Source organism: Phragmites australis, chromosome 1 (assembly GCF_958298935.1).
Source record: "Phragmites australis chromosome 1, lpPhrAust1.1, whole genome shotgun sequence".
NCBI classification, from domain to species: Eukaryota; Viridiplantae; Streptophyta; class Magnoliopsida; order Poales; family Poaceae; genus Phragmites; species Phragmites australis.
The window spans coordinates 47290844-47305003 of record NC_084921.1 but is presented as its reverse complement, the minus strand read 5'-3'; the positions used below and the strand labels follow the sequence as shown (position 1 = coordinate 47305003).

Here is a 14160-nt window from a genome sequence, read left to right as displayed (position 1 = left end):
TCATTCCAAAGGCCCGCCATAGGTAAACTTCCCCTCAACAGTGATCGGAGATACAGAATAGATGTTCTTGTCGTCAATAATGACTGGGTGATCTTGTTGAACCTTTGATGTTTCGCCTTTATCATCAATGAGTTGAATATTGCTGAATGATGCAGCTTTTATATTGTTTGAAAGGAATCCACTTCCCATTGGGGCCAGGTGGGTTGTATGAGTTGACACAAAGCCAGCAAGTATAATGGTGTCTCCTTTATCACCCAGGCTAGTGAACAAGGATTTAGGGAAGCGTCCAATTAAATATGGCTCTGAGTCAAATCCAATGTGTAGTAACCAATCTCCAGAACTATCCTAGAATTGTTTACAAATGGAAGAGGATATTAGGGTCATTGATGAAAAGATGCATCCAATCTTATTGTTCTAAGCATAGACATAAGTTGCACAACTACTAATAAAGAGTATAATAAGCATGTTAGACTCATGTTACAAGTACTAGGGAAGACAAAAATTTCTTACTACCTTGAAAACTTTGAAGACGATGGTACGCTTAACTCCATCAGGGTTAGAAACTGCATCAATGGTAACTCCTGGAACCGTACGTACATTAGCTTCAGGCACGTAACCAGGACATTTTAAATCGTAGCAACCTGTCTTCTGATAACCATCCCGCTATAATATAATCACACGGAAGTTAGCCTTAACAAGGAAAGGGAAACACATTTAACGAAATATGGAAGGTGTCTTACCGTCCAGTAGACATAAAAGTGAGTGTTGGAATCACCGTATAAGCCTGGCCAAACCTATACGAAAGATCGCATACATGAGCTACATATTAGAAAAAAATTGTCATAATTTTGCCACGAATTAGATGCAGTAATAAACATCATGTACTGGTATGGATGCACTACATATTAGAAAAAATTGTCATAATTTTGCCAAGAATTAGATGCAGTAATAAACATCATGTACTGGTATGGATGCAAGGTTTTTTCTCTCAAGAATTCAGGTGTATTTAGATCCTGGTTCTCTAAGAACACGCTTTAAAATTATCTGAGAAATCAAGTTAAAATATACTTTGATTTATTTGTGATGAGTAATTAACAATATTGTAGATTTGATTTGTTGATTTATGGGATTACATAAGCATGCATATATGTTGCAATTATGATCATGATTAACCAAAGTTACAGAGAAAAATAAAGTTGATATTTTTATCTCTGAGTCTAGGAAAATTATACACGCCGGATAATCCATCGTTGGAATATTTGAACGCGTCAGATGGTATGGAGCTCATGAAGTTTTCATGCCAGAGCATTTCAAGCTAGAGGTAAAAATTAAAATGAATACCAGAAGGTCCAACAATACAATGATGTGAATGTCAGAGTTTTTCTTGTAGAGATATTGCAAACTAGCTCTGGTGTACTTGTACTCGCCGGATGGTCCAACGCTCAAAAGGATGAACGTTGGATGCTTCACTGGAGTATTTCTTGCAAAGAGATTGCAAGATGGCTAGTCCGGAAAAGAATTACACGCCAGATGATCTGGCAATGAGATGATGAACACGCTAAATCATTTCTTGCAGAAAGGTTGCAAGATGGCCGATCTGCTGGATTGAACACGTCGGATGATCTAGCGCAGAGAAGGTGACAACGCCGGAACATTTGGCATTCATCTGTGCGATGTCTCTTTCAACAGAGACTTTGATTTGTTCTAACTAGAGATGAAGTTGGAGATATGTGTTTGCTTATCTTGTGTTATGCAGGTCATGGATGCACTATAGTGGTCGATGGTAGGATGATCGAGAAGGCCGAGTTGAGTCAAGGGTGGTCCTAAGCTGTGCACATGGAGAGAGAGCAAAGTATGAGAAGATGGATGGAGATGGTGTGTTGATAAAGTTAAGCGAATGGGATGCTGGTGCAAGTGACAATATAACTCGAGGTATCGGGAGCAGTAGAGACTTGCCGACGGTCAAGATCGTAAGACGGACTACACCCGTCGACATCAGATCGCTTGCTTAAGGTGTAAGCAAGTGATGATGAGTCATATTTTGAGAAGCGTGCTAGGCGGTTTCACGGTTTGGCCATAAACCGTGGAGGGATGGAGTGCACATGGTATCACCGTGAAATTTACGTCGAGGCGAAGCTAAGTTGTGAAGGCGCCACGGTCGTTCGATGGATATAGAGAAAAATAGACAAAATGTCCCGATGGTCAGTAGGAGGGCGTTGGAAAGGAGGTGTATTTTAGGATCATGGAAGCTTAAGCGCTAAGCAATCTCGGTAACCCTATAAATAGAGGGGTAGCGCTGTATGAGAGCTTTGAGCTAGCCACTTGAGTTTGTATGCTAGGTTTTAGAGGATATGAGAAATGAGAGCTCAGCATTTGTAATATGCGAGAGTTTTTTTTAAAAAAAGTCTTTATAAATCGCTTAAAATAGGTCTGATCTTTGCAAGCAATTGAATTTATGTTTTTTTTTCTTATTGTGTTCACCTCCTTCTAGTTTTCTTCACTTGCTCTCTTGCTTTGTTGTAAGTTTTTAGTGTTTCGTTGCGATTTTCATTTTTGATTGAAAGCTGAATTTTTTTTCACCTTGTGAAGTCTTTCTTCTTGTTGCTAAAGTCATAAAATTCACATATAAATATATACATGTGGATATTAAATTCTCTTGTCTCTACATCATCAATTTGGAAGATTTTTTCACCCGGTGCTCTTGATTTCTTTTTGTGTTCTTGGCCAAATCCACAAAATCAAGAGTGAATTCTTCATCTTCTAAAAGCTTGCAACTTTGCTGGATTTAGACTACATTTGATTGGATTTCGAGTTTTGGATTTTGGGTTTTAGTATTGCAGATTTTCCTTTAGAACTTCTCAACCCGGAACTTCCAGATCCTTACCGAAACTTTCGGATTATTTTAAATTTCTCTCTCGAGGCTCTTCTTCTAGTATCAATCTGAAAACTCCGATAGGCTGAAACCTCCGGGATCATCTGTTTCCGCTGTATTTTTACGTTTTGCGTTACACTTTGTTGTGATCTATTTTTGAGGTGCGTTGAGTGATAAAATAAGAGAAAACAATCCATTTCAAAATAAATTATTGAGGCATCTAATTATCTCGTTTTAGTCACCGTTCTCGGTCTTACATGATACATCTTAAGAGGGAGAAGATAATTACCTGCCATCCAACATTAAGTGCGTTGCGACTCGATTGTGTTCCATCTCCTTGGTTGCTAATTTGAACAAATATTCCACTCCGTTCATCTTGGTCTACCGGAAAACCATACACATCACTTGTTACTTCAATTCCGTAGTAACTCTGTGAGTTCATTAGATGTGCTGCACGCTGAATAAAAAAATTACTTTAAGAAGTTGTAATAAATTTAAACCAGCAGCTCCACCAATAAATAAATTGAAATGCGCACTAAACCATTTGTTGGGTTGCTGCAGCCCACTGGACACATTTCTAAATCTGTTGGTTTGATATTGACTAGCTATTAACCCGATATTTTTTACTATTTTGATAAAGATTTGATAATTAATAATAAGAATTTACTAAAAATATGATATCTTTAGGATAGAGTATCATCACATTTATTACCTTATACGGTAGGTTTAATAACTACCAAGAGCTAAATAAGACATATATAGTTATTTCAAACGGTTCATCATGTTCTACATAAAAACTATCCTAGGATTAAGAAAGAATTACCTAAATAACAAAATCTAAGAAGGTTACACTCTAGACTACAAGTACAATATGCCTCTCCAACCCAAATACATAAGCTGGGGTAGAGGGGGAAGAAGAAAAGAGGGAGGAGGAGAGAAAAAAAAAAGTCATATAGAAAGATAAATAATCTATTAAGATTCACAACAAATTTAAGTCACAATCAGATTTATCCGATAAGATTTTTAGGATCTGGAATACAAGATAACTCATCGAAATTTATATGAGTAGATATAGACATCCCCATTATACTTATCTTCTCTTAATTTATATGAGTAGATATAGACATCCCCATTATACTTATCTTCTCTTAAGATTAATCAAAACAGCACATGACGTAGAGTTATTATTCTAAGGGAAACCCGAATCTAAATAAAATCTCATGTTCTTCTCTTCTATACGTATAGTTGATGAATATACATCCATCTTTTAAGTAAGTATTTGCATAATTAAATTTACTAATTATTGGCATATCTTAATATTAGTTTCCATTGAATCTCATCTCGTAGACAATTCTTACTACTAAGAAAACAAAATAAGACATCAAATGTATCAAACTTACATAAATGGATAATGCGCCAGCCTCAAGTTGTGTTGCATTTTTATCATCAGATTGTTGAATTGTGTGCGATCCATTCATGATCATATATAGCGATGGATCCACATGAGGCGAAGTCAATGAATCAACCTTACCTCCTAGAGAAGCACCATAAAGCTTGCCCTACAAAAAAGCCAAAGGGGAAATAATTTCTCTCTTCGTCACAATTCAATCCTTAGCAGGTTCAATTCAAAGTATCGATTTTTAGGCACTAATTTTTGGAAAATATACTTAAACCAATCCTAATTCATAATTTCCATTATGTAGTTATACATCTCAGTACGAATGTTCTAAAATTATATAAGCAAGAATGAATCCTTCTAATAAAAATCTAATGATACGGTTTCATGTGGCAGATCTAGATCTTATTACTACATATCATCGTGGAAACAAACCAAAATGTTTAGCCAAACTCAATTCCAAACAATATTTAGAAAATGAAGTAAAAAATGAAAGGGAAACGACAAATATTACTTTATGTGCCCACCTGATTTAAAGCATAACCACAACATCCTAATATGTTGTGAGCAAAAACTAGAATGCTTGGAAACATAAGAAAGAGAGAAACGTTTCCCATGTCGACGATTATGGAGCAAGAAACAACACAATGGGCAACCTCTGGTAATGGACCTGTCCCATTTATATACACGAATGTAAGAAATGTTATCAAGATACGCATGAGTTCCCATACAAAATATTTTATTTGAAGGATAATTAATACTTCCGAATAGACAATTGGTTCGCAATGATTATTAATTATCTGCAAAGATTCGGGTATATGAAGTGTCTACATTAATTTTTGGCCAAAAGATTTGATGTGTGAGATAATTAATATTGCATGGACTCATCATGGTACTCAATATCGGCATTAATTATCATCCAAAAGATATATCTATACTACTATAAAATATTATGACAGATCTGAACGATCTCCATCATACGTACATCTTAAACGATCAAACGATTCACAATCAAAGTTAGTCCTCGTCTCCTCCCCTCCACTATGATATGGAAAGTCACAATCAATTAGCCGATTAACAATCAACCTACTCCCCACGTGTAGTCCTTGATTGCAGCATGATCTTTTTCTTTCTAACATTTTATTTCTAAAACTTAAATCACGATAAATGATCATCACATAATGAACGGTGTGTCATTTTCTTCATCTCCTTCAAAAATATGACTAAATTGTACTCTGTTTTCTTCTCTTAGTCTATTTCCAAAATCTACCACCTACAAGGATCGACAGACAGCAACCTCAATTCTAGTCGCGTGCCAATCACCTCTGCTCATTGACTTTCACCCATCTCATCAACGCTAGCCACCTCTGTTGATTGATGGCGACCACTCCTTAACACCTTCCATCTCTGCATCGCACAGACACCTAAATTCAATCATAATGTATGTAAATATCTCTTTTATTATGCTTTATTCTTTTACTTCTTCATATTTTTATATCCTAGATTGATATTAGATGTGTGAAACATGTGTTCAGTTGCTAGTATACACAATGTAAGAAAGGTTATCAATATATGCATTAGTTCCCATGCAAAGTATTTTATTTGAAGGATAATTAATACTTCCAAATAGACAATTGGTTCAAAATGATTCTTAATTATCTGCAAAGATTCGTGTATGCCAAAAGATTTGATGTGTGAGATATATAATTAATATTGCATTAACTAATCATGGCATTCAGTATCAGCATTAATTATCATCCAAAAGATATAATGTCACTGTTCATGTGTCACTGACATAGTGACATTTTCACTGTTTAGTGGCATTTTTCCAAATGGCCCTATAAGATATATTGACATCGATTCACACCTAGAAGATTTGATTTTATAGAATAATTAATATTTTCATGTAATTGCAATTGGTTCATAAAGATTCTCAACACCTACCATTGATATCATAAAAAGATTTGATTTGCATGATAATAAATATTGTGAAGTACTAGCCCCTTTACAAATAATTACTTCTGATTTTACCACCATACATATAAGATAAGAAAAAAAATTAATGGTGGTAGTGATAGACGTATGTAGTAGATGGACGCAGATATGTCTATTATCCATGATAAGTCACACCTTTGCAAGGAAGCGCAACGAGCAAGGCAATGCGCTGCCACGAGAATGTGCTACTATATTTAGAGAACATGGGAATCAAATCCTCTCTCTTCCCGTTTTCGTTCTCGATTTTCCTTCTCTTCCGTTCCAGCTCCTACCTATCTTGCCCCTTGGCTTAGTTAGTATGGAACCTCAGGTCAGGTGCAGAGATACATAACAGGAAGTCAAGAGCACGTGATGTGTGCAATGCTCAGTTCCACGGGCGGATCCATGTTACAAACCTCCATCTTCATTCACTCACAACTCAACTCCGGGTACAATGGACTCAACAAATGGAGAGAACTTGATCTGGAATACACTCTAGAAGGGACTAGAAGGATCTAGAATGAGCAGAGAAGGGGGCCCAGGGAGCAAGGAGCCGAGGAAGAAGAAACTACTCCTAGCCTTTCTGTTCTCGTCTGTCCTGAACGCCTCCTCTCTGTTGCTAGCCTCTGCCTCTTGTACTCCTCCCCACAGGGAGATTCATTGGACCATAGCCCTCCGCCCAACGGCCCAGCGGTCCACAACTCCCTGTACCTGACATTCCCCGCCGCTAGAAAATCGGCTTGCCACAAAGCCGATGAAGCGAAATCCGCGAGAATAATCTTGCGGTCACCTGGATCCCATTGCATGATCAAGTCGATCTCGACCTCAATTGTCAGATCCGGCATGCCCAAGTCCCTGAACCAATGCCCACTAGATTCCAGGCACTCTACTGCCACAACCGTGTGCTTCATCTGACCAGCACCAGAAACTGCAGGTATAGCTGAACTCGAATCATCTCCCTCGGCTGAACACTTGTATGACAGTCACATATCTTTGAGGCAAATACCAGGTAGACAATTGCTTCACTCTACTGCACAACCTAAAATGGTCACCACCTTCAGGCATCTTGAGAATTGTTCTTGTATACTGATCTAGGTGTAAGAGCTCTTGCCATGAAGTCTGCACATCAGCTGACCCATACATTGCCTCCAATGATTGCACTGCTGTGTATATTGTCATTGTAACAAATAAACAGGAGTCTACACCAAAGAGATTGACAGGCCTTGCTTCCCAATTACTTCTAGCAGAATGTACAATAGTTGTTGCCTTCAGCCATCACACATATTGGTTGTCTGAAACTGATGCTCAGCATAAACTCATTCCAAGCCCCATTGCCTACAGTCTTTCCACCACAATCTAGACAACCAAACTTCATTAACTTGCCACCAATCTATTGATTGGGTGGTGGCCAAAGCTGTCAAAGCTTCACGGCACTAGGCCATGGCAACATTCCTCTGAACACATTGAGGATAGCAATGGGAATTTGGTTGAGGAAGCATGCATAAGAACCTGAGCTAAGGTTGTCCCCGACACCCGCGACAGATTTGATGCAGTGCTGCTTGCATTTCATCCAACGGCTGGTGGGCATCACTTTGGGAAGTTCGGTAGTGGCGATGAGGAAGGCGAGGGTGGCCTTTCAGGGTGAAGTGGAGGTCGATGCCGAAGCCAGAAAAGCAGTGATGTTGCTCGCAGTCGTCAGCATATCGGTATCGTGACTGTTTCTTCAAGTGCTTGTGCCTGGAAGCTGTAGAAATTATTCAGCCCTCGCATTGCCTTCACCTGGCCATCCAGGAGCTGCATCTGGCGCTCCAGCGACCTACCGACCATGCTCCGATGTCGTCGGTGGTGCGCTGCAGGCTGTCCATCTTCGATGGCATGGCGTCGCCAACAGACCTAATCCCCTTCTCGACGCCCACGACATCCTCCCCGAGCTTGTCCATCTCGTCATCGAGGCTCCGGTAGGACTCCTTCACCCGCGCCATGCTGACTTCCACCGCGCCCCTCATCTCATGCGTGGACTTGGACGACCTTGACAGATCGTTCTTGAGCTTCTCAGTGCAGTACGTGAACACCTCAGCCTTGGTGGGCGCGTCGGTGTCGAGGTCGACGTGTTAGACCTTAAAGCTTCACTTAATCAACATAATAGCTAGCCCTAAGATCAAACACCCTAAATGCGGAAGCGTGAGGTCTTTACCTGAGTTCGGTGACGCCATCTGATGATGGTGAAGTGGATTGCCGGCGTGATGAAGAGGCTTTGGCCGATGTAGTCGATCACCAGCACGTATTAGATGAAGAAGCGGCGGTCTTCACCTCGTTGACAGCACTCTAAGGATTGGATTAGGGTTAAGATATCAGGAGAGGCGGCTGACTTCGTGAATTGGATCGTGTCTTCCGAAACCCCTCACATCTGTTATATATCCAGTGCTGCACGAGGTGGGACCGCAACCAAAGACGTTGGATGCACCCCCAATCACGGTGCATGTGAGAAATGGCTCCCATGCGTTTCGTTTGTTAGTTAGAAGACGTCAGGGAGAGTGGAGCCGAGATCAAAACCAACATTCTCCCCCTTGATCGTAAGGCTAACATCATAAGCTCACTCTCAATGAAACAGCATAACAAGGCAAAGTATTACAGCGGTCAATAAAATGCCACTGAAACGCAAATACCTATAGTGTACCATTCCATCTCGAAATGGAAATTCGTTATACTTGATGGGAGTTGGTTTGTTTAATGGTCCTCTTAATCCAGAATCATAGACTTTCCAATATCCCCATGCCGGCAACATGATCACAAAAAATATGAGGTGGTAAGCCTTTAGTGAGTGGATCCGCAAGCATTGACTTAGTGCTTATGTGCTTGACACTTATTGTTTGATCCTGAATTCTATCTTTCACAACGTGATACTTAATGTCGATGTGTTTGGCAGCACCACTCGACTTGTTGTTACTCGTATAGAAAACTGCGGGTTGATTATCGCAGTATAATGTAAGTGGTTTTGCAATACTGTCGACCACTCTTAGTCCCGGGATAAAGTTTTTTAGCCATACAGCCTGCCCGGTAGCCTCATAACATGCCACAAACTCAGCTTGCATCGTTGAAGATGCTGTAAGTGTCTGCTTGGAGCTTTTCCACGAGATAGCTCCTCCAGCAAGGGTGAAGATATAACCTGATGTGGATTTCTTAGTGTCTACACACCCCGCAAAGTCTGCATCCGAATAACCAATGACTTCAAGGTTATCGGATTTTCTAAATATAAGCATGTAGTTCTTAGTGCCTTGCAAATAGCGAAGGACTTTCTTAACGGCTTTCCAGTGGTCCGGTCCTGGATTTGATTGATATCTGCCAAGCATCCCGGTCACGAAAGCTAAGTCAGGGCGTGTACAAACTTGAGCATACATAATGCTTCCGACAGCTGAAGCATAAGGAACCGTCTTCATTTGATCAATTTCATATTGGTTCCTTGGACATTGATATGTCCCAAACTTGTCGCCCTTAACAATAGGAGCAGGCGTGGCAAAGCACTTATGCATATTGTATTTCTTTAGTACTCTGTCAATGTATGCCTTTTGAGATAAACCTAATGCTCCTTTGGACCGATCTCGATGAATTTCAATGCCAAGAACATAAGAGGTCTCACCGAGATCCTTCATATCAAAATTAGAGGAAAGAAATCTCTTGGTCTCAAACAGCATATTCTTATCACTGCTGGCCAATAAGATATCATCCACATAAAGAACTAAGATGGTGAATTTCCCCCCTTTAAACTTTATATAAATGCAGTTATCAACTTCATTTTCTTTAAAGCCAAAATTTCTGATGACTTTGTCAAACTTGAGATACCACTGTCTAGACGCTTGTTTTAGACCATAAATTGATTTCTTAAGGCGACATCCCAAATGTTCGTTGTCTTTTATGACAAAACCTTCTGGTTGAGCCATGTAAACATTTTCTTCCAAGTCACCATTAAGGAATGCCGTTTTTACATCCATTTGATGCAGCTCTAAATCATAATGTGCTGTGAGCGCCATAATTATTCTGAAAGAATCTTTACTTGATACAGGAGAGAAAGTTTCATTATAATCGATTCCTTCTCTTTGCGAGAAGCCTTTAGCTACGAGCCTTGCTTTGAACCTTTCGATGTTCCCATTAGAGTCATGTTTTGTTTTGTAGACCCATTTACAGCCTACTGTTTTGGCTCCGTCAGGAATTTCTACTAGGTCCCATACATCATTATCGCTCATAGATTTTAATTCGTCATTCATGGCATTAAGCCACTCAGACGAATGCTTACTCATCATGGCTTCTTTATATGAGTTGGGATCTTCTGTCTTCCCTATGTCATTAACATCCTCATTCATATAAACGACATAATCGTTCGAGATGGCAGGTCTCCTGTCACGCTGTGATCTCCTGATTGGTTCATTATGCACTGCAGGACAAGAACTGGGTACTGCAGGGGACTGCTGAGGCTCATCGTTAGGTATATCATTAGGAATTTCAGAGACCTCAACAGGGGGTGTACTGACGTTAGTTTCTACTGAAGGTGCAACCACCTGAGGCACAGGGATGTGTGACTCTTGTATCAGTGGAGTAGGAACATAAACCCGTTTTTCTTCAAGATCAACTTCCCTTAGCTCCATATCCCCGTTTTCAAGAAACACAGCGTGTCTTGTTTCTACGAACTTAGTGATCCTATCTGGACAGTAAAAACGATATCCCTTTGATCTTTCTGGATACCCGATAAAGTGACAACTAACTGTCTTAGGATCTAGTTTCCCAATGTGTGGATTAAAGACTTTAGCTTCAGCTGCACAGCCCCACACACGTAAATACTTTAAAGAGGGTTTTCTCCCAGTCCATAATTCATATGGTGTTTTTGGAACTGATTTACTGGGAACTCGATTAAGAATGTGTGTGGCTGTTTTAAGTGCCTCCATCCACAGTCCAACTGGTAAACTAGAATAGCTGAGCATACTTCGCACCATGTCCATAAGCGTACGGTTGCGTCGCTCAGCTACCCCGTTTTGCTGAGGTTCACCAGGTGTAGAATATTGGGCTACTATACCATTTTCCTGAAGGAATCTGGCAAAAGGACCAGGGATTTGCCCATATGTGGCATGCCTCCCATAATATTCTCCCCCGCGATCCGATCTCACTACTTTAATCTTCAAGTTGTGCTGATTTTCTACTTCAGCCTTAAATATCTTAAATTTATCGAGAGATTCAGATCGATCTTTAATGGGGTAGATATAGCCGTAACGGGAGAAATCATCAGTGAAGGTAATGAAAGAATCAAAACCGTCAACTGATGTCACAGGAAAAGGACCACATATGTCCGTGTGAATTAATTCTAATAATCCTGTGCTCCGAGTGGCCCCTTTCTTTATTTGCTTAACGTATTTTCCTTTAATGCAATCTATACAGTGGTCAGAGTCGGAGAAGTCTAAGGGTTGGAGAATCTCTTCCTTAATGAGACGCTCCATTCTCCCCCTCGAAATGTGGCCTAAACGACAATGCCACAGTTTCGAAGAAGTCTCATTAATTGTACTTCTCTTTCTCTTATGGCTTATATCATAGACATTCATCGTCACAGAGGATTCATTAAGAGGAAGCATATAAAGTTTGTCTTGTCGGATGGCAAGACCAATATCCTCTGAATTAAATTTAAGAACACATTTATTGTCTCCGAAATTACAATGAAAACCATCATCATCTAACATCGAAACTGAAATGAGATTCCTCCTCATAGAAGGAACATAAACTACATTATTTAATCTAAGAGTGAAGCCACTATTAAGAACTAATGGAAGGGATCCGATAGCTTCAACTTGAGCTTCCTTCCCATTGGCCACTCTAAGACTTCGCTCCCCCTTTCTTAATGTTCTCGCGGTAAGGAATCCCTGTAAGGAGTTGGTAACGTGCACAGTGGCACCTGAGTCAATCCACCATGAATTAAGGAAAAAATCAGCATAAAGTGATTCATCAATGAATGTTATGAAATCATTACCCTTCTTTGCAAGCCACTTCAGGAAACCAACACAATCCTTTTGGTAGTGGTCCTTCTTGTGGCAGAAGTGGCATCCGTCATCTTTAGATTCTTGAGAGGCAGGAGCAGAAGGAGCAAATGCCTTGGGCGCCCTCTGTGCTGCCTTGTCGTGTTTAGTGACGAAATGCAACTTTTTCTTAGACTTGAAATCCCCTTGAAATTTTCTTTTATTCTTGGGGCTGCTTATTTGATTCACAAAATCTTTATTTTCAGCCCTCACCCTCTCTTCCTCTTGGACGCACATTGCGATCAAGTCGCTCATGCTCCACTTCTCTTTCTGAGTGTTGTAATTTATCTTAAAAGGAGTAAACTCAGGAGGGAGAGAGGTCATAATGAAGTGGACAAGGAAACCCTCAGAGATTTCCATATCCATGCCCTTGAGTTTGGCAGCCATATCTGTCATCATCATGATGTGTTCTCTTATGCCACCAGACCCATAATTATACTTAGTGTTGAGGAGCTTCTGAATCAGTGTACTGGCATAAACCTTGGAGGTGCCTTTAAATTGCTCCTCCACAGATGCCAAGTACGTCTTAGCTTTTTCTGAGTTTGGGATTGCTCCCCTTATAGCATCTGATATAGAGTTCCTCATTATCATAAGAGACATGCGGTTGGACCGCTCCCACTTCTCAGAAAGTGTATCATAAGTTTTCTTTAGTTCATCATAATTTTCCACGCCAACGGTAGGAGCTGTGGGAGCGTCAACCCTGAGTGCATAATCCAGGTCTAAAACACCAAGGACAACAGTCACCTTAGCTTTCCAAGCAGGAAAATTATTGCCCGTGAGTTGTTCTATGCCGTCAATAGTGGCGGCAATAGAGGAAGCGTTAAGAGCTGAAGAGAAGAATTGTGCCTGATTAGTGAATTTATCATAAGAAAAAAAAATAATTTGCACGAAAATAACCCTACGTTGGTCTGATTAAAATCATGCAAAAAAATAAAACTCCAATCCGGATCACCGTTGGGCAGAAAACGGAAAAGAATTTAAATAAACACATAAAGATGGCACATAATTACAGTCAACTTTGGTCAGAAAGTAATTATGAACCTATATAAAATGATCGTAAAATTCTCCGGAAAAATTTTCCCGTTGGATCCAATTGAACCAGAGAATTAATAACAATATTTTATGCATTAATCATCATTAATTTTGGGCTAATTTCATTAGATATTCCAGTGCATAAATGAAAAAATGTTAGAAATCACTGGAAATTCCAAATAAATGGAAAAAGCCCAAAACATTAAAGAAAACGACCCAAGAAGGCTTTTCGGCCCAGCTTGGCCCATCAGCACGGCCTGGCCCAGAGGTTTTCGCGTGCACGCGCCGGCCCGGCCGAGGGCACGGCCCAGCTTCCGCGCGTGCGCTGGCCCGAGCGAGGGCGCAGCCCAGCCACCGCGAACGGCCCAATCTGCCTTCGCGCGCGCGCCGGCCCGGAGCTTTTCAGCCGTTCATCGCGATCGACGGCAGGCCGACGAAATCGCCCGGTATAAAAACCCCGTCGGCCGAAACCCTAACCCTAATTCATTTTCCTCTCTCTCTCTCCCCGAAAAAATCCGCCCGACCCGGAGCTCGTCGGCGACGAAAAAACTTGGCCCGGCCGAGAGAGAGAGAGAGACGGCGCCGAGCGCGGCCGCCGGTCGCCCGAGAGAGAAGAGGGCAAAGGGCACCTCTGTTAGCCAAACTGCCGGAGCGCGCGTGCGACGGAGATCGCGCGCGCCTCCGTCGGTTGGTTTGCGGTGGAGCCCGGGAGGAGAGGGAGATGAGCGCGCGGCGAGAGGAGATCTCGTCCCACGGAGGAGGCGAGAACGGCCGGATGAACCGCGCGCGCACGAGGAAGATCCCGCCGGAGGAGAACTCCGACGGGCATGAAC

The 14160-nt window shown here is 41.1% G+C and overlaps 2 protein-coding genes across 2 annotated transcripts; both read right to left on the bottom strand.

The window, feature by feature from the left end:
- Positions 1–8224, bottom strand: LOC133885508 (protein neprosin-like). Its single transcript, XM_062325234.1, has 5 exons — positions 8063–8224; positions 3162–3329; positions 741–794; positions 514–663; positions 1–345 (listed from the first exon to the last, which is right to left on the bottom strand). The coding sequence occupies exons 1-5, from the start codon at positions 8222–8224 to the stop codon at positions 1–3; spliced, it is 879 nt and encodes a 292-aa protein (XP_062181218.1).
- Positions 8225–11858: 3634 nt separating this feature from the next.
- LOC133890187 (uncharacterized) lies at positions 11859–13350 on the bottom strand. Its single transcript, XM_062330650.1, has 2 exons — positions 12250–13350; positions 11859–12142 (listed from the first exon to the last, which is right to left on the bottom strand). Exons 1-2 carry the CDS (start codon positions 12893–12895, stop codon positions 12096–12098), a joined length of 693 nt encoding a protein of 230 aa, XP_062186634.1. The 5' UTR covers positions 12896–13350; the 3' UTR covers positions 11859–12095.
- Between the last annotated feature and the right edge of the window lie 810 nt (positions 13351–14160).